This window comes from Scyliorhinus torazame, chromosome 27 (assembly GCF_047496885.1).
Source record: "Scyliorhinus torazame isolate Kashiwa2021f chromosome 27, sScyTor2.1, whole genome shotgun sequence".
NCBI classification, from domain to species: Eukaryota; Metazoa; Chordata; class Chondrichthyes; order Carcharhiniformes; family Scyliorhinidae; genus Scyliorhinus; species Scyliorhinus torazame.
This window is the reverse complement of record NC_092733.1, coordinates 44,342,169-44,362,592: the sequence shown is the minus strand read 5'-3', so window position 1 is coordinate 44,362,592 and position 20,424 is coordinate 44,342,169. Positions and strand designations below refer to the sequence as shown.

The window sequence follows — 20,424 nt, the reverse complement described above, 5'->3', positions numbered from 1 at the left end:
CCCCGGAATATCCCCGTCTCTCTCTCTCTCACTCTCTCGCTCCCGGGATTATCCCCAATTCTCTCTCTCTCTCCCTCTCCCAGGAATAACTCTGTCTCTTTCTCTCTCTCTCCCGCTCCCGGGAATATCCCCATCTCGCTCTCTCACCCGCTCCCGGGAATATCCCCGTCTCTTTCTATCTCTCTCTCCCGCTCCCGGGAATATCCCCGTCTCTCTCTCTCTCCTGCTCCCAGAATATCCCCGCTTCTCTCTCATTCTCTCTCTCTCCCACTCTCGGGAATACCCCCGTCTCTCTCTCTCTCCCATTCCCGGGAATATCCCCATCTCTCCCTCTCTTCTCCCGCTGCCGGGAATATCCCCGTCTCTCTCTCTCTCTCTCTCTCTCCCGCGGCTGTGAATATCCCCATCTTTCTCTCTCCCTTTCCGGGAATATCCCCGTCTCTCCCTCTCTCTCCTGCTCCCAGAATATCCCCGCTTCTCTCTCTCTCTCTCTCCCGCTCCCAGGAATACCCCCGTCTGTCTCTCTCTCTCCCATTCCCGGGAATATCCCCATCTCTCCCTCTCTTCTCCCGCTGCCGGGAATATCCCCGTCTCTCTCTCTCTCTCTCTCCCGGCTGTGAATATCCCCATCTTTCTCTCTCCCTTTCCCGGGAATATCCCCGTCTCTACCTCTCTCTCCCGCTGCCGGGAATATCCCCGTCTCTCTCTCACTCTCTCTCTCCCACTCCCGGGAATATCTCCGTCTCTCTCACTCTCTCCCGCTCCCGGGAATATCCCCGTATCTCTCTCTCTCTCCCGCTCCCGGGAATATCCCCGTCTCTCTCTCTCTCTCTATCTCCCGGGAATATCCCTGTCTCTCTCTCTCTCCCTGAAATATCCCCGTCTCTCTCTCCTCTCTCCCGCTCCCGGGAACATCCCAGTCTCAGCCTGTCTCTCCCGTTCCTTGAATATCCCCGTCTCTCTCTCTTTCTCCCGGTCCTGGGAATAATTCCTTCTCTCTCTCTCTCCCGCACATGGGAATATCCCCGTCTCTCTCTCTCTCTCTCTCTCCCTATCCCGCTCCCCGGAATATCGCCGCCTCTCTCTTCCTCTCTCTCCTGCTCCCAGGAATATCGCCGTCTCTCTCTCTCTCTCTCCCGCTCCTGGGAATATCCCCGTCTCTCTCTCTCTCTTCCGCTCCCAGGAATATCCCCGTCTCTCTCTCCCGCTCCCGGGAATATCCCAGTCTCTCTTTCTCTCTCTCTCTCTCTCCCCCGCTCCTGGGAATATCACCGTCTCTCTCTCTATCCCGCTCCCCGGAATATCGCCGCCTCACTCTTTCTCTCTCCTGCTCCTGGGAATATCCCCGTCTCTCTCCCTCTCCTGCGACCGGGAATATCCCCGTCTCTCTCTCTCTCTCTCTCTCCCGCTCCCGGGAATATCCCAGTCTCTCTTTCTCTCTCTCTCTCTCTCCTGCTCCCGGGAATATCCCCGTCTCTCTCTCTCTCACTCTCTCGCTCCCGGGATTATCCCCATCTCTCTCTCTCTCTCTGCCTCTCCCAGGAATAACTCTGTCTCTCTCTCTCTCTCTCTCTCGCTCCCGGGAATATCCCCATCTCTCTCTCTCTCTCTCACCCGCTCCCGGGAATATCCCCGTCTCTTTCTATCTATCTCTCCATCTCCCGGGAATATCCCCGTCTCTCTCTCTCTCTCCTGCTCCCAGAATATCCCCGCTTCTCTCTCATTCTCTCTCCCTCCCGCTCCCGGGAATACCCCCGTCTCTCCCTCTCTCCCATTCCCGGGAATATCCCCATCTCTCCCTCTCTTCTCCCGCTGCCGGGAATATCCCCGTCTCTCTCCCTCTCTCTCTCTCCCGCGGCTGTGAATATCCCCATCTTTCTCTCTCCCTTTCCCGGGAATATCCCCGTCTCTACCTCTCTCTCCCGCTGCCGGGAATATCCCCGTCTCTCTCTCTCTCTCTCTCTCCCGCTCCCCGGAATATCCCCGTCTCTCTCTCACTCTCTCTCTCCCACTCCCGGGAATATCCCCGTCTCTCTCACTCTCTCCCGCTCCCGGGAATACCCCCGTCTCTCTCTCTCTCCCATTCCCGGGAATATCCCCATCTCTCCCTCTCTTCTCCCGCTGCCGGGAATATCCCCGGCTCTCTCTCTCTCTCTCTCTCGCGGCTGTGAATATCCCCATCTTTCTCTCTCCCTTTCCCGGGAATATCCCCGTCTCTACCTCTCTCTCCCGCTGCCGGGAATATCCCCGTCTCTCTCTCCCTCTCTCTCCCGCGCCCCGGAATATCCCCGTCTCTCTCTCACTCTCTCTCTCCCACTCACGGGAATATCTCCAACACTCTCACTCTCCCCCGCTCCCGGGAATATCCCCGTATCTCTCTCTCTCTCTCTCTCCCGCTCCCGGGAATATCCGGGTCTCTCTCTCTCTCTCTCTCTCCTGGTCCCAGGAATGTCACCCTCTCTCTCTCTCTCTCTCCCGGGAATATCCCTGTCTCTCTCTCTCTCCCTGAAATATCCCCGTCTCTCTCTCCTCTCTCCCGCTCCCGGGAACATCCCAGTCTCAGCCTGTCTCTCCCGTTCCTTGAATATCCCCGTCTCCCGCTCTTTCTCCCGGTCCCGGGAATATTCCCTTCTCTCTCTCTCTCTCTCCCGCACATGGGAATATCCCCGTCTCTCTCTCCCTATCCCGCTGCCCGGAATATCGCCGCCTCTCTCTTCCTCTCTCTCCTGCTCCCGGGAATATCCCCGTCTCTCTCTCTCTCTCTCTCTCCCGCTCCCTGGAATAGCCCCATCTCTCTCTCTCTCCCGCTCCCGGGAATATCGCCGTCTCTCTCTCTCTCTCTCCCGCTCCTGGGAATATCCCCGTCTCTCTCTCTCTCCCACTCCCAGGAATATCCTTGTCTCTCTCTCTCTCTCTCTCTCCCGCTCACGGGAATATCCCAGTCTCTCTTTCTCTCTCTCTCTCTCCCGCTCCTGGGAATATCACCGTCTCTCTCTCTCTATCCCGCTCCCCGGAATATCGCCGCCTCTCTCTTTCTCTCTCTCCTGCTCCCGGGAATATCGCCGTCTCTCTCTCTCTCTCTCCCGCTCCTGGGAATATCCCCGTCTCTCTCTCTCTCCCACTCCCAGGAATATCCCTGTCTCTCTCCCGCTCCCGGTAATATCCCAGTCTCTCTTTCTCTCTCTCTCTCTCTCTCTCCCGCTCCTGGGAATATCACCGTCTCTCTCTCTCTCTCCCTCTCCCAGGAATAACTCTGTCTCTCTCTCTCTCTCTCTCTCTCCCGCTCCCGGGAATATCCCCATCTCTCTATCTCTCTCTCTCCCGGGAATATCCCCATCTCTCTCTCTATCTCTCTCCCGCTCCCGGGAATATCCCCGTCTCTCTCTCTCTCCCATTCCCGGGAATATCCCCATCTCTCCCCCTCTTCTCCCGCTGCCGGGAATATCCCCGTCTCTCTCTCTCTCTCTCACTCCCGGCTGTGAATATCCCCATCTTTCTCTCTCCCTTTCCCGGGAATATCCCAGTCTCTACCTCTCTCTCCCGCTGCCGGGAATATCCCCGTCTCTCTCTCACTCTCTCCCGCTCCAGGGAATATCCCCGTATCTCTCTCTCTCTCCCGCTCCCGGGAATATCCCCGTCTCTCTCTCTGTCTCTCTCTCCCGGGAATATCCCTGTCTCTCTCTCTCTCCCTGAAATATCCACGTCTCTCTCTCCTCTCTCCCGCTCCCGGGAACATCCCAGTCTCAGCCTGTCTCTCCCGTTCCTTGAATATCCCCGTCTCTCGCTCTTTCTCCCGGTCCCGGGAATATTCCCTTCTCTCTCTCTCTCCCGCACATGGGAATATCCCCGTCTCTCTCTCTCTCTCCCTATTCCGCTCCCCGGAATATCGCCGCCTCTCTCTTCCTCTCTCTCCTGCTCCCGGGAATATCGCCGTCTCTCTCTCTCTTTCTCCCGCTCCTGGGAATATCCCCGTCTCTCTCTCTCTTCCGCTCCCAGGAATATCCCCGTCTCTCTCTCCCGCTCCCGGGAATATCCCAGTCTCTCTTTCTCTCTCTCTCTCTCCCGCTCCTGGGAATATCACCGTCTCTCTCTTTCTATCCCGCTCCCCGGAATATCGCCGCCTCACTCTTTCTCTCTCCTGCTCCTGGGAATATCCCCGTCTCTCTCCCTCTCCTGCGACCGGGAATATCCCCGTCTCTCTCTCTCTCTCTCTCCCGCTCCCGGGAATATCCCAGTCTCTCTTTCTCTCTCTCTCTCTCTCCTGCTCCCGGGAATATCCCCGTCTCTCTCTCTCCCACTCTCTCGCTCCCGGGATTATCCCCATCTCTCTCTCTCTCTCCCTCTCCCAGGAATAACTCTGTCTCTCTCTCTCTCTCTCTCTCGCTCCCGGGAATATCCCCATCTCTCTCTCTCTCTCTCTCACCCGCTCCCGGGAATAGCCCCGTCTCTTTCTATCTCTCTCTCCGGCTCCCGGGAATATCCCCGTCTCTCTCTCTCTCTCCTGCTCCCAGAATATCCCCGCTTCTCTCTCATTCTCTCTCTCTCCCGCTCCCGGGAATACCCCCGTCTCTCCCTCTCTCCCATTCCCGGGAATATCCCCATCTCTCCCTCTCTTCTCCCGCTGCCGGGAATATCCCCGTCTCTCTCTCTCTCTCTTTCTCCCGCGGCTGTGAATATCCCCATCTTTCTCTCTCCCTTTCCCGGGAATATCCCCGTCTCTACCTCTCTCTCCCGCTGCCGGGAACATCCCCGTCTCTCTCTCTCTCTCCCGCTCCCCGGAATATCCCCGTCTCTCTCTCTCTCTCTCTCGCGGCTGTGAATATCCCCATCTTTCTCTCTCCCTTTCCCGGGAATATCCCCGTCTCTACCTCTCTCTCCCGCTGCCGGGAATAGCCCCGTCTCTCTCTCTCTCTCTCTCCCGCTCCCCGGAATATCCCCGTCTCTCTCTCACTCTCTCTCTCCCACTCCCGGGAATATCTCCAACTCTCTCACTCTCCCCCGCTCCCGGGAATATCCCCGTATCTCTCTCTCTCTCTCTCCCGCTCCCGGGAATATTCCCGTCTCTCTCTCTCTCTCTCCCGGTCCCAGGAATGTCACCCTCTCTCTCTCACTCTCTCTCTCCCACTCCCGGGAATATCCCCGTCTCTCTCACTCTCTCCCGCTCCCGGGAATATCCCCGTATCTCTCTCTCTCTCTCCCGCTCCCGGGAATATCCACGTCTCTCTCTCTCCCGGTCCCAGGAATGTCACCTTCTCTCTCTCTCTCTCTCTCCCGGGAATATCCCTGTCTCTCTCTCTCTCCCTGAAATATCCCCGGCTCTATCTCCTCTCTCCCGCTCCTGGGAATATCCCCGTCTCTCTCTCTCTCCCACTCCCAGGAATATCCCTGTCTCTCTCCCGCTCCCGGGAATATCCCAGTCTCTCTTTCTCTCTCTCTCTCTCCCGCTCCTGGGAATATCACCGTCTCTCTCTCTCTATCCCGCTCCCCGGAATATCGCCGCCTCTCTCTTTCTCTCTCTCCTGCTCCTGTGAATATCCCCGTCTCTCTCCCTCTCTTGCGACCGGGAATATCCCTGTCTCTCTCCCGCTCCCAGGAATATCCCAGTCTCTCTTTCTCTCTCTCTCTCTCTCTCTTGCTCCCGGGAATATCCCCGTCTCTCTCTCTCTCGCCCGATCCCGGGAATATCCCCATCTCTCTCTCTCTCTCTCCCGGGAATATCCCCATCTCTCTCTCTATCTCTCTCCCGCTCCCGGGAATATCCCCGTCTCTCTCTCTCTCTCCTGCTCCCAGAATATCCCGGCTTCTCTCTCTCTCTCTCTCTCCCGCTCCCGGGAATACCCCCGTCTCTCTCTCTCTCCCATTCCCGGGAATATCCCCATTTCTCCCTCTCTTCTCCCGCTGCCGGGAATATCCCCGTCTCTTTCTCTCTCTCTCTCTCTCCCGCTCCCGGGAATATCCCCGTCTCTCTCTCTCTCCCGGTCCCAGGAATGTCAACCTCTCTCTCTCTCTCTCTCTCTCCCGGGAATATCCCTGTCTCTCTCTCCCTGAAATATCCCCGTCTCTCTCTCCTCTCTCCCGCTCCCGGGAACATCCCAGTCTCAGCCTGTCTCTCCCGTTCCTTGAATATCCCCTTCTCTCGCTCTTTCTCCCGGTCCCGGGAATTTTCCCTTCTCTCTCTCTCTCTCTCTCTCCCGCACATGGGAATATCCCCGTCTCACTCTCTCTCTCTCTCTCTCCCGCTCCCTGGAATAGCCCCATCTCTCTCGCTCTCCCGCTCCCGGGAATATCGCCGTCTCTCTCTCTCTCTCTCCCGCTCCTGGGAATATCCCCGTCTCTCTCTCTCTCCCACTCCCAGGAATATCCCTGTCTCTCTCTCTCTCTCTCCCGCTCCCGGGAATATCCCAGTCTCTCTTTCTCTCTCTCTCTCACCCGCTCCTGGGAATATCACCGTCTCTCTCTCTCTATCCCGCTCCCCGGAATATCGCCGCCTCTCTCTTTCTCTCTTTCCTGCTCCCGGGAATATCGCCGTCTCTCTCTCTCTCTCTACCGCTCCTGGGAATATCCCCGTCTCTCTCTCTCTCCCACTCCCAGGAATATCGCTGTCTCTCTCCCGCTCCCGGGAATATCCCAGTCTCTCTTTCTCTCTCTCTCTCTCTCTCTCTCCCGCTCCTGGGAATATCACCGTCTCTCTCTCTCTATCCCGCTCCCCGGAATATCGCCGCCTCTCTCTTTCTCTCTCTCCTGCTCCTGTGAATATCCCCGTCTCTCTCCCTCTCCTGCGACCGGGAATATCCCCGTCTCTCTCTCTCTCTCCCGCTCCCAGGAATATCCCAGTCTCTCTGTCTCTCTCTCTCTCTCTCTCCTGCTCCCAGGAATATCCCCGTCTCTCTCTCTCTCGCCCGCTCCCCGGAATATCCCCGTCTCTCTCTCTCTCACTCTCTCGCTCCCGGGATTATCCCCATCTCTCTCTCTCTCTCCCTCTCCCAGGAATAACTCTGTCTGTCTCTCTCTATCTCTTTCCCGCTCCCGGGAATATCCCCGCCTCTCTCTCTCTCTCCTGCTCCCAGAATATCCCCGCTCCTCTCTCGCTCTCTCTCTCCCGCTCCCGGGAATACCCCCGTCTCTCTCTCTCTCCCTTCCCGGGAATATCCCCATCTCTCCCTCTCTTCTCCCGCTGCCGGGAATATCCCCGTCTCTCTCTCTCTCTCTCCCTTTCCCGGGAATATCCCCGTCTCTCCCTCTCTCTCCCGCTGCCGGGAATATCCCCGTCTCTCTATCTCTCTCTCCCGGTCCCAGGAATATCACCCTCTCTCTCTCTCTCTCTCCCGGAAATATCCCCGTCTCTCTCTGCTCTCTCCCGCTCCCGGGAATATCCCCGTCACTCTCTCTCTCTCTCCCGCTCCCGGGAATATCCCCGTCACTCTCTCTCTCCCGCTCCCGGGAATATCCCCATCACTCTCTCTCTCTCTTTCTCCCGCTCCCAGGAATATCCCCGTCTCTTTCTCTCTGTCTCTCCCGCAGCTGGGAATATCCCCGTCTCTCTCTCTCTCCTGTTCCCGGGAGTATCCCCGTCTCTCCCTCTCTTCTCCCGCTGCCGGGAATATCCCCGTCTAACTCTCCTCTCTCCCGCTCCCGGGAACATCCCAGTCTCTGCCTGTCTCTCCCGTTCCTTGAATATGCCCGTCTCTCGCTCTCTCTCTCGGTCCCGGGAATAAACCCCGTCTCTCTGTCTCACTCTCTCCCGCTCCCGGGAATATCCCTGTCTCTCTCTCTCGGTCCCACTCGCGGTGAATATCCCCGTCTCCCTTTCTCTCCCGCTCTCGGGAATATCCCTGTCACTCTCTCTCTCCCTCTCTCCCACTCCCGGGAATGTCCCCGTCTCTCTCTCTCTCTCTTCCGCTCCCGGGAATATCCCCGTCTCTCTCTCTCACTCTCTCTCCCACTCCCGGGAATATCCCAATCTCTCTCTCTCTCTCTCTCTCTCGTTCCCGGGAATATCCCCGTCTCCCTCTCTCTCTCTCTCTCTACCGCTCCCGGGAATATCCCCGTCTCCCTCTCTCTCTCTCTCTCTCTCCCGCTCCCGGGAATATCCACGTCTCTCACTCTTTCCAGCTCCCGGGAATATCCCCTTCTCTCCCTGTCTCTCTCTCCTACTCCCAGAATATCCCGTCTCTCTCTCACTCTCCTACTCCCGGGTATATCCCCGTCTCTCTCTCTCTCTCTATCCCCCGCTCCCCGGAATATCCCCATCTCTCTCTCTCTCTCTCCCGCTCCCGCGTATATCCCCGTCTCTCTCTCTCTCTCCCGGGAATATCCCCGTCTCTCTCTCTCTCTCTCCCGCTCCCGGGAATATCCCCGTCTCACTCTCTCTCTCTCTCTCTCTCACTGCCGGGAATATCCCCGTCTCTCTCTCTCTCTCTCCTGCTCCCGGGAATATCCCCGTATCTCTCTCTCCCTCCCCCTCCCGGGAATATCCCCGTCTCCCTGTCTCACTCTCTCCCACTCCCGGGAATATCCCTGTCTCTCTCTCTCTGTCCCACTCGCGGTGAATATCCCCGTCTACCTTTCTCTCCCGCTCTCGGGAATATCCCTGTCACTCTCTCTCTCCCTCTCCCGCTCCCAGGAATATCCCCGTCTCTCTCTCTCCCGCTCACAGGAATGTCCCCGTCTCTCTCTCTCTCCCACTCCCGGGTATATCCCAATCTCTCTCTCTCTCTCTCGTTCCCGGGATTATCCCCGTCTCCCTCTCTCTCTCTCTCTCTCTACCGCTCCCGGGAATATCCCCGTCTCCCTCTCTCCCGGGAACATCCCTGTCTCTCTCTCTCTCTCCCTCTCTCCCACTCCCGGGAATATCCCCGTCTCCCTCTCTCTCTATGTCTCTACCGCTCCCGGGAATATGCCCTTCTCTCTCTCTCTCTCTCCCGGGAATATCCCCGTCTCTCTCTCTCTCTGTCTCTCTCTCCCTCTCCCAGGAATATCCCCTTCTCTCTCTCTCTCCCGCACCCGGGAATATCCACATCTCTCTCTCTCTCGTTCCCGGGAACATCCCCGTCTCTCTCTCTCTCTCTCTCTCTACCGCTCCCGGGAATATCCCCGTCTCTCTCTCTCCCGGGAACATCCCTGTCTCTCTCTCTCTCTCCCTCTCTCCCACTCCCGGGAATATCCCCGTCTCCCTCTCTCTCTCTCTCTCTCCCGCTCCCGGGAATATCCACGTCTCTCTCTCTCTCCAGCTCCCGGGAATATCCCCTTCTCTCTCTGTCTCTCTCTCCTACTCCCAGAATATCCCGTCTCTCTCTCACTCTCCCACTCCCGGGTATATCCCCGTCTCTCTCTCTCTCTCTATCCCCCGCTCCCCGGAATATCCCCGTCTCTCTCTCTCTCCCGCTCCCGCGTATATCCCCGTCTCTCTCTCTCTCTCCCGCTCCCGGGAATATCCCCGTCTCTCTCCCGCTCCCGGAAATATACCCGTCTCACTCTCTCTCTCTCTCTCTCACTGCCGGGAATATCCCCGTCTCTCTCTCTCTCTCTCCTGCTCCCGGGAATATCCCCGTATCTCTCTCTCTCTCCCCCTCCCGGAAATATCCCCTTCTCCCTGTCTCACTCTCTCCCGCTCCCGGGAATATCCCTGTCTCTCTCTCTCTGTCCCACTCGCGGTGAATATCCCCGTCTACCTTTCTCTCCCGCTCTCGGGAATATCCCTGTCACTCTCTCTCTCCCTCTCCCGCTCCCAGGAATATCCCCGTCTCTCTCTCTCTCTCTCTCCCGCTCCCAGGAATGTCCCCGTCTCTCTCTGTCTCCCACTCCCGGGAATATCCCAATCTCTCTCTCTCTCTCTCGTTCCCGGGAATATCCCCGTCTCCCTCTCTCTCTCTCTCTCTCTACCGCTCCCGGGAATATCCCCGTCTCTCTCTCTCCCGGAACATCCCTGTCTCTCTCTCTCTCTGTCTCTCTCTCCCTCTCCCAGGAATATCCCCTTCTCTCTCTCTCTCCCGCTCCCGGGAATATCCACATCTCTCTCTCTCTCCAGCTCCCGGGAATATCCCCGTCTCTCTCTCTCTCTGTCTCTCTCTCCCTCTCCCAGGAATATCCCATTCTCTCTCTCTCTCCCGCTCCCAGGAATATCCCCTTCACTCTCTCTCTCCCGCTCCCGGGAATATACACGTCTCTCTCTCTCTCCAGCTCCCGGGAATATCCCCGTCTCTCTCTCTCTCTCCTACTCCCAGAATATCCCGTCTCTCTCACTCTCCCACTCCCGGGTATATCCCAGTCTCTCTCCAACGCCCGGTAATATCCCTGTCTCTCTCTCTCTCTCCCGCTCCCGCGAATATCCCCGTATCTCTCTCTCTCTCTCCTGCTCCCGGGAATATCCCCGTATCTCTCTCTCTCTCCCCCTCCCGGGAATATCCCCGTCTCTCTGTCTCACTCTCTCCCGCTCCCGGGAATATCCCTGTCTCTCTCTCTCTGTCCCACTCGCGGTGAATATCCCCGTCTACCTTTCTCTCCCGCTCTCGGGAATATCCCTGTCACTCTCTCTCTCCCTCTCTCCCACTCCCGGGAATGTCCCCGTCTCTCTCTCTCTCACTCTCCCGCTCCCGGGAATATCCCCGTATCTCTCTCTCTCTCTCTCCCGCTCCCTGGAATGTCCCCGTCTCTCTCTCTCACTCCCGGGAATATCCCAATCTCTCTCTCGTTCCCGGGAATATCCCCGTCTCCCTCTCTCTCTCTCTCTCTCTACCGCTCCCGGGAATATCCCCGTCTCTCTCTCTCCCGGGAACATCCCTGTCTCTATCTCTCTCTCCCTCTCTCCCACTCCCGGACATATCCCCGTCTCCCTCTCTCTCTCTCTCTGTCCCGCTCCCGGGAATATCCCCGTCTCTCTCTCTCTCTCTCCCGGGAATATCCCCGTCTCTCTCACTCTCTGTCTCTCCCTCCCTCTCCCAGGAATATCCCCTTCTCTCTCTCTCTCCCGCTCCCGGGAATATCCACGTCTCTCTCTCTCTCCAGCTCCCGGGAATATCCCCGTCTCTCTCTCTCTCTGTCTCTCCCAGGAATATCCCCTTCTCTCTCTCTCTCCCGCTCCCAGGAATATCCCCTTCTCTCTCTCTCTCCCGCTCCCGGGAATATCCACGTCTCTCTCTCTCTCCAGCTCCCGGGAATATCCCCGTCTCTCTCTCTCTCTCCTACTCCCAGAATATCCCGTCTCTCTCTCACTCTCCCACTCCCGGGTATATCCCAGTCTCTCTCTCTCTCCAGCACCCGGGAATATCCCCTTCTCTCTCTCTCTCCCGCTCCCGGGAATATCCACGTCTCTCTCTCTCTCCAGCTCCCGGGAATATCCCCGTCTCTCTCTCTCTCTCCTACTCCCAGAATATCCCGTCTCTCTCTCACTCTCCCACTCCCGGGTATATCCCAGTCTCTCTCCAACGCCCAGTAATATCCCCATCTCTCTCTCTCTCTCTATCCCCCGCTCCCCGGTATATCACCGTCTCTCTCTCTCTCTCCCGCTCCCGCGAATATCCCCGTCGCTCTCTTTCTCTCTCCTGCTCCCGGGAATATCTCCGTCTCTCTCTCTCTCTATCCCGCTCCCTGGAATATCCCCATCTCTCTCTCTGTCTCTCACGCTCCCGGGAATATCCCCATCTCTCTCTCTTTCTCTCTCTCTCCCGCCCCCGGGAATATCCCCGTCTGTTTCTTTCTGTCCCCCTCCCAGAATATCCCCAGAATATCCCCGTCTCTCTCTCTATCTCTCCCGCTCCCGGCAATATCCCCATCTCTCTCTGTCTCTCCCGCTCCCGGGAATATCCCCGTCTCTCTCTGTCTCTCCCGCTCCCGGGAATATCCCCGTCTCTCTCTCTCCCCCTCCCGGGCATATCCCCGTCTCTCTCTCTCTCCCGGGAATATCCCCGTGTCTCTCTCCCTCCCGCTCCTGGGAATAGCCCCGTCTCTCTCTCTCTCTCCCGCTCCCGGGAATATCCCCCCTCTCTCTCTCTCTCTCTCCCTCTCCCAGGAACATCTCCGTCTCTCTCTCTCTCTCTCTCTCCCGCTCCCGGGAATATCCCCGTCTCTCTCTCTCTCCCTCTCCCGCGAATATCCCCGTCTCTCTCTCTCTCCCGCTCCCGGGAGTATCCCCGTCTCTCTCTCTCTCCCGGGAATATCCCCGTCTCTCTCTCTCTCTCTCCCGGGAATATCCCCGTCTCTCTCTCTGTCCCGCTCCCGGGAATATCCCCATCTCTCTCTCTCTCTCTCCCGCTCCCGGTAATATCCCCGTCTCTCTCTCTCTGTCGTTCCCGGGAATATCCCTGTCTCTCTCTCTCCCGCTCATGGGAATATCCCCGTCTCTCTCTCCCGCTCCCGGGAATATCCCCGTCTCTCTCTCTGTCGTTCCCGGGAATATCCCCGTCTCTCTCTGTCTCACTCCCGCTCCCGGGAATATCCCCGTCTCTCTCTCTCTCTCCCGGAAATATCCCCGTCTCTCTTTCTCTCTCTCTCCCGCTCCTGGGAATATCCCCGTCTCTCTCGCTCTCTCTCTGGCGTTCCTGGGAATATCCCCGTCTCTCTTTCTCTCTCTCTCCCACTCCTGGGAATATCCCCGTCTCTCTCTCTCTCCCGCTCCTGGGAATGAAGACCGCTGGAACCTGGGGGTAAGTTTTTAAATCATTTACCTGTTCCCAAGCTGCTCCCCGCCTCTCTCTCTCTCTCCCTGTCCCGTAAATGAATAATATTCCCTCCCCTGCTGAGTTTATCCCACTGCACATTTCACACACGTCCTCCTGAATACAATGTGAAATGGAAACACAACATGCTGCAAATACTCAGCAGCTCAGTCAGCTTCTGTGGAGAGAATCAGAGTTACTGTTTGGAGTTGTGATAACTCCTCTGTCCTGACGAAGGGTCATCACAAACAGAAAGGTTAATTCTGTTTCTCTCCACACAGGCTGCCTGACCAGCTGAGTAATTCCTGCTTCATTTTATTGTGATTTCCCCAGTCCAGCGACTGACTCTGTGATTGTTCTTTCAGTCCTGGTGGATCGACCATTCCTGATCAACTTGTTCCAGTCAATCACTGCTCCACAAGCTCCCCGGGCTGGTTAAACGGTAATTTCAGACTCTATTATCTCAGATTTCCATTGACTGTCCAACATATTCACACTGGATACACTTTTCACTCTTTCTATCCCTCGTTTCAGGTGTTCATCCCACTCTGGGTGATGGGGAGGTGACGAGGAAAGTTTGTTTTCACTGGAATGGAGATTCCTGCGCCTGGAATGTGGACATAAAGATCAAACGCTGCAGCGATTACTTTGTTTATTACTTGAAGAAGCCTCCCTTCTGTAGCCTCGCTTACTGCACAGGTACATTGGGGTTTTTAGATGGAGTAAATGGGTAATTCTGGGATGTCCCAGGTCAGCAGCAGCAATGACAAAGTTACATCATAGAGCACTGGCTGGCGTGTTATAAAGGGTATCTCGAGACGGCTGAAAATGCACCCACGGGAGAGCAGAAACTGCACATCCTGCACTCAAGGGTGAGCCCGGAGATTTACATCCTCCTCGAGGAAGCGGAAGACTTTGATGCAGCAATCGAGCTGCTAAAAGGACACTCTGAAATCAGCGCGAGAGGTGAATGAGCACTCGCTCTCTACTCCCCGGCACTGGCCCTCTCCTCCCCGGCACTCGCCCCCTCCTCTCCGGCACTCGCCCTCTACTCCCCGGCACTCGCCCTCTCACCCCCGGCACTCGCCCTATCCTCCCCTGCAGTCGCACTCTCCTCCCCGGCACTCGCCATCTCCTCTCCGGCACTCGCCCTCTATTCCCGGCACTCGCCCTCTCCTCCCCGGCACTCGCCCTCTCCTCCCCGGCACTCACCCTCTCCTCCCCGGCACTCGCCCTCTCCTCCCCGGCACTCGCCCTCTCCTCCCCGGCACTCGCCCTCAACTCCTCGGCACTCGCCCTCTCCTCCCCGGCACTCGCCCTCTCCTCCCCGGCACTCGCCCTCCCGCCCGGCACTCGCCCTCTCCTCCCCGGCACTCGCCCGACCCACCCACGGCACTCGCACCCACACCCCTGGCACTCGCACCCTCCTCCCTGGCACTCACCCTCTCCTCCCCGGAACTCGCCCGCTCCCCCCCGGCACTCGCCCTCTCCCCCCCGGCACTGGCCCTCTCCCCCCCTGCACTCGCCCTCTACTCCCCGGCACTCGCGCTCTCCTCACCGGCACTCGCCCTCTACTCCTCGGCACTCGCCCTCTCCTCCCCAGCACTCGCCATCTCCTCCACGGCACTCGCCCTCTACTCCCCGGCACTCGCCCTCTCCTCCCCGGCACTCGCCCTCTACTCCCCGGCACTCGCCCTCTACTCCTCGGCACTCGCACTCTCCTCCACGGCACTCGCCCTCTCCTCCCCGGCACTCGCCCTCTCCCCCCCGACACTCGCCCTCTCCCGCCCGGCACTCGCCCTCTCCTCCCCGGCACTCGCCCTCTACTCCTCGGCACTCGCCCTCTCCTCCCCGGCACTCGCCCATTCCTCCCCGGCACTCGCCCTCTCCCCCCCGACACTCGCCCTCTCCTCCCCGGCACTCGCCCTCCACCCCCCCCCCAGCACTCGCCCTCTCCTCCCAGGCACTCGCCTTCTCCTCCCCGGCACTCGCCCTCTCCTCCCCGGAACTCGCTCTCAACTCCCCGGCACTCGCCCTCTACTCCTCGGCACTCGCCCTCTCCTCCCCGGCACTCGCCCTCTCCTCCCCGGCACTCGCCCTCTCCTCCCCGGCACTCGCCCCCTCCTCCCTGGCACTCGCCCTCTCCTCCCCGGAACTCGCCCGCTCCCCCCCGGCACTCGCCCTCTCCCCCCCGGCACTCGCCCTCTCCCCCCCTGCACTCGCCCTCTACTCCCCGGCACTTGCCCTCTCCTCCCCGGCACTTGCCCTCTCCCCCCCGGCAGACGCCCTCTCCCCCCGGCACTCTCCCTCTCCTCCCCGGCACCCGCCCTCTCCCCCCCGGCACTCGCCCTCTACTCCCCGGCACTCGCCCTCCCCCCCCCGGCACTCTCCCTCTCCTCCCCGGCACTCGCCCTCTCCCACCCGGCACTCGCCCTCTACTCCACGGCACTTGCCCTCTCACCCCCGGCACACGCCCTCTCCTCCCCGGCACTCGCCATCTCCTCTCCGGCACTCGCCCTCTACTCCCCGGCACTCGCCCTCTCCTCCCCGGCACTCGCCCCCTCCTCCCCCGCACTCGCCCCCTCCTCCCCCACACTTGCCCCCTCCTCCCCCGCACTCGCCCTCTCCTCCCCGGCACTCGCCCTCTCCTCCCCGGCACTCGCACTCTCCTCCCCGGCACTCGCCCGCTCCTCCCCGCCTCTCGCCCTCCCCCCCCTGGCATTCGCACTCTCCTCCGCGGCACTCGACCCTTCCTCCCCGGCTCTCGTCCCCTCCTCCCCGGCACACATCCACCCCCCCCGGCACTCGCCCTTTCATCCCCGGCACTCGCCCTCTCCCCCCCCCGGCACTCGCCCCCTCCTCCCTGGCACTCGCCCCCTCCTCCCTGGCACTCGCCCACACCCCCCCGGCACTCGCCCTCTACTCCCCGGCACTCGCCCTCTACTCCCCGGCACTCGCCCTCTCCCCCCCCGGCACTCGCCCCCTCCTCCCTGGCACTCGCCCCCTCCTCCCTGGCACTCGCCCTCTCCCCCCCGGCACTCGCCCTCTACTCCCCGGCACTCGCCCTCTACTCCCCGGCACTCGCCCTCTACTCCTCCGCACTCGCCCTCTCCACCCCGGCACTCGCCCTCGCCTCCCCGGCACTCGCCCTCAACTCCTCGGCACTCGCCCTCTCCTCCCCGGCACTCGCCCTCCCCCCCCCCTGGCACTCGCCTTCTCCTCCGCGGCACTCGCCCTCAACTCCTCGGCACTCGCCCTCTCCTCCCCGGCACTCGCCCTCTCCTCCCCGGCACTCGCCCTCCCCCCCTGGCACTCGCACTCTCCTCCGCTGCACTCGACCCTTCCTCCCCGGTACTCGTCCCCTCCTCCCCGGCACACATCCAACCCCCGGCACTCGCCCTTTCATCCCCGGCACTCGCCCTCTCCCCCCCCCCCGGCACTCGCCCTCTCCCCCCCCCCCGGCACTCGCCCTCTCCCCCCCCCGGCACTCGCCCTCTCCCCCCCCCGGCACTCGCCCTCTCCCCCCCCCGGCACTCGCCCCCCCCCCCCCGACACTCGCCCATTCCTCCCCGGCACTCGCCCTCCCCCCCCGACACTCGCCTTCTCCTCCCCGGCACTCGCCCTCCCACCCCCCCCACCCCCCCGGCACTCGCCCTCCCCCCCCTCAGCACTCGCCCCCCCCCCCCGGCACTCGCCCCCCCCCCCCCGGCACTCGCCCTCTCCCCCCCCCCGGCACTCGCCCTCCCCCCCCCCCGGCACTCGCCCTCCCCCCCCCCCCCCCGGCACTCGCCCTCCCCCCCCCCCCCGGCACTCGCCCTCCCCCCCCCCCGGCACTCGCCCTCCCCCCCCCCCCGGCACTCGCCCTCCCCCCCCACCCCGGCACTCGCCCTCCCCCCCCCCCGGCACTCGCCCTCCCCCCCCCCCGGCACTCGCCCCCTCCTCCCCGCCACACATCCAACCCCCGGCACTCGCCCTTTCATCCCCGGCACTCGCCTTCTCCCCCCCGGCACTCGCCCCCTCCTCCCTGGCACTCGCCCCCTCCTCCCTGGCACTCGCCCCCTCCTCCCTGGCACTCGCCCTAGCCCGCCTGGCACTCGCCCTCTCCTCCCAGGCACTCGCCTTCTCCTCCCCGGCACTCGCCCTCTCCTCCCCGGAACTCGCTCTCAATTCCCCGGCACTCGCCCTCTCCTCCCCGGCACTGGCCCCCTCCTCTCCGGCACTCGCCCTCTCCCCCCCCCGGCACTCGCCCTCTCCCCCCCCCGGCACTCGCCCTCTCCTCCCCTGCACTCGCCCTCTCCTCCCCGGCACTCGCCATCTCCTCTACGGCACTCGCCCTCTACTCCCCGGCACTCGCCCTCTCCTCCCCGGCACTCGCCCTCTACTCCTCGGCACTCGCCCTCTCCTCCCCGGCACTCGCCCTCTCCTACCCGACAATCGCCCTCTCCCCCCCGACACTCGCCCTCTCCTGCCCGGCACTCGCCCTCTCCTCCCCGGCACTCGCCCTCTACTCCTCGGCACTCGCCCTCTCCTCCCCGGCACTCGCCCATTCCTCCCCGGCACTCGCCCTCTCCCCCCCGACACTCGCCCTCTCCTCCCCGGCACTCGCCCTCCCCCCCCCCGGCACCCGCCCTCTCCTCCCAGGCACTCGCCCTTTCATCCCCGGCACTCGCCCTCTCCCCCCCCCCCCCCGGCACTCGCCCCCTCCTCCCTAGCACTCGCCCCCTCCTCCCTGGCACTCGCCCTCACCCCCCCGGCACTCGCCCTCTCCCCCCCGGCACTCTCCTTCCACTCCCCGGCATTCGCCCTCTCCTCCACGGCACTTGCCCTCCCCCCCCCGGCACTCGCCCTCCCCCCCCCCCCCCCCCCGGCACTCGCCCTCTCCCCCCCCCCCGGCACTCGCCCTCTCCACCGCGGCACTCGACCCTTCCTCCCCGGCACTCGTCCCCTCCTCCCCGGCACACATCCAACCCCCGGCACTCGCCCTTTCATCCCCGGCACTCGCCCTCTCCCCCCCCGGCACTCGCCCCCTCCTCCCTGGCACTCGCCCCCTCCTCCCTGGCACTCGCCCTCTCCCGCTCGGCACTCGCCCTCTCACCCCCCCGCACTCTCCTTCCACTTACCGGCATTCGCCCTCTCCTCCACGGCACTCGCCCTCTCCCACCCGGCACTCGCCCTCTACTCCCCGGCACTCGCCCTCTCCTCCCCGGCACTCGCCCTCTCCTCCCCGGCACTCGCCCCCCCCCCCGGCACTCGCCCTCTCCTCCCCGGCATTCCCCCACTCCTCCCTGGCACTCGCCCCCTCCTCCCTGGCACTCGCCCTCACGCCCCCGGCACTCTCCCTCTTCTCCCCGGCACTCGCCCTCTCCTCCCCGGCACTCGCCCTCTCCCCCCCCCCGGCACTCGCCCTCTCCTCCCCGGCACTCGCCCTCCCCCCCCGGCACTCGCCCTCTCCTCCCAGGCACTCGCCTTCTCCTCCCCGGCACTCGCCCTCTCCTCCCCGGCACTGGCCCTCTCCTCCCCGGCACTCGCCCCCTCCTCTCCGGCACTCGCGCTCTCCCCCCTGGCACTCGCCTTCTCCTCCCCGGCACTCGCCATCTCCTCTCCGGCACTCGCCCTCTACTCCCCGGCACTCGCCCTCTCCTCCCCGGCACTCGCCCTCTACTCCTCGGCACTCGCACTCTCCTCCCCGGCACTCGCCCTCTCCCCCCCGACACTCGCCCTCTCCTGCCCGGCACTCGCCCTCTCCTCCCCGGCACTCGCCCTCTACTCCTCGGCACTCGCCCTCTCCTCCCCGGCATTCGCCCATTCCTCCCCGGCACTCGCCCTCTCCCCCCCGACACTCGCCCTCTCCTCCCCGGCACTCGCCCTCCCCCCCGGCACTCGCCCTCTCCTCCCAGGCACTCACCCTCTCCTCCCCGGCACTCGCTCTCAACTCCCCGGCACTCGCTCTCAACTCCCCGGCACTCGCTCTCTACTCCCCGGCACTGGCCCTCTCCTCCCCGGCACTCGCCCCCTCCTCTCCGGCACTCGCCCTCTACTCCCCGGCACTCGCCCTCTCACCCCCGGCACTCGCCCTCTCCTCCCCTGAAGTCGCCCTCTCCTCCCCGGCACTCGCCATCTCCTCTCCGGCACTCGCCCTCTACTCCCCGGCACTCGCCCTCTACTCCCCGGCACTCGCCCTCTACTCCCCGGCACTCGCCCTCTACTCCCCGGTACTCGCCCTCTACTCCCCGGCACTCGCCCTCTCCTCCCCGGCACTCGTCCCCCCCCCCCCCCCCCCGGCACTCGCCCTCTCCTCCCCGGCACTCGCCCTCTCCTCCCCGGCACTCGCCCTCTCCTCCCCGGAACTCGCACTCAACTCCCCGGCACTCGCTCTCTACTCCCCGGCACTGGCCTTCTCCTCCCCGGCACTCGCCCCCTCCTCTCCGGCACTCGCCCTCTACTCCCCGGCACTCGCCCTCTCCTCCCCTGCACTCGCCCTCTCCTCCCCGGCACTCGCCATCTCCTCTCCGGCACTCGCCCTCTACTCACCGGCACTCGCCCTCTCCTCCCCGGCACTCGCCATCTCCTCTCTGGCACTCGCCCTCTACTCCCCAGCACTCGCCCTCTCCTCCCCGGCATTCGCCCCCTCCTCACCGGCACTCGCCCTCTACTCCCCGGCACTCGCCCTCTGCCCCCCGGCACTCGCCCCCTCCTCCCTGGCACTCGCCCTCTCCCCCCCGGCACTCGCCCTCTACTCCCCGGCACTCGCCCTCTACTCCCCGGCACTCGCCCTCTACTCCCCGGCACTCGCCCTCTAATCCCCGGCACTCGCCCTCTACTCCTCGGCACTCGCCCTCTCCTCCCCGGCACTCGCCCTCTCCTCCCCGGCACTCGCCCTCTCCTCCCCGGCACTCGCCCTCTCCTCCCCGGCACTCGCCCTCTCCTCCCCGGCACTCGCCCTCTCCTCCCCGGCACTCGCCCTCTCCTCCCCGGCACTCGCCCTCCCCCCCCTGGCACTCGCCCTCCCCCCCCTGGCACTCGCCCTCCCCCCCCTGGCACTCGCCCTCCCCCCCCTGGCACTCGCCCTCCCCCCCCTGGCACTCGCCCTCCCCCCCCCCCTGGCACTCGCCTTCTCCTCCGCGGCACTCGCCCTCAACTCCTCGGCACTCGCCCTCTCCTCCCCGGCACTCGCCCTCCCCCCCCTGGCACTCGCCCTCCCCCCCCTGGCACTCGCACTCTCCTCCGCGGCACTCGACCCTTCCTCCCCGGTACTCGTCCCCTCCTCCCCGGCACACATCCAACCCCCGGCACGCGCCCTCTCCCCCCCCCCCCGGCACTCGCCCTCTCCCCCCCCCCCGGCACTCGCCCTCTCCCCCCACCCCCGGCACTCGCCCTCTCTCCCCCCCCCCCCCCGGCACTCGCCCTCTCTCCCCCCCCCCCCCCCGGCACTCGCCCTCTCTCCCCCCCCCCCCCGGCACTCGCCCTCTCTCCCCCCCCCCCCCCCCGGCACTCGCCCTCTCTCCCCCCCCCCCCCGGCACTCGCCCTCTCTCCCCCCCCCCCCCCCCGGCACTCGCCCTCTCCCCCCCCCCGGCACTCGCCCTCTCCCCCCCCCCGGCACTCGCCCTCTCCCCCCCCCCGGCACTCGCCCTCTCCCCCCCCCCCCGGCACTCGCCCTCTCCCCCCCCCCCCGGCACTCGCCCTCCCCCCCCGACACTCGCCGTCTCCTCCCCGGCACTCGCCCTCCCCCCCCGGCACTCGCCCTCCCCCCCCGGCACTCGCCCTCCCCCC

The 20,424-nt window shown here is 63.2% G+C and overlaps 1 protein-coding gene across 7 annotated transcripts in view; it reads left to right on the top strand.

Moving 5' to 3' along the window:
• LOC140403376 (uncharacterized) overlaps positions 1-20,424 on the top strand; it is a 207,682-nt gene that overhangs the window by 152,353 nt on the left and 34,905 nt on the right. For all 7 annotated transcript variants that reach the window (XM_072491304.1, XM_072491301.1, XM_072491303.1 and 4 more), the window contains 2 exons: positions 13,019-13,095; positions 13,188-13,352. In XM_072491304.1, the coding sequence (XP_072347405.1) occupies positions 13,019-13,095; positions 13,188-13,352 (242 nt within the window). The remainder of the gene's footprint in view (positions 1-13,018; positions 13,096-13,187; positions 13,353-20,424) is intronic.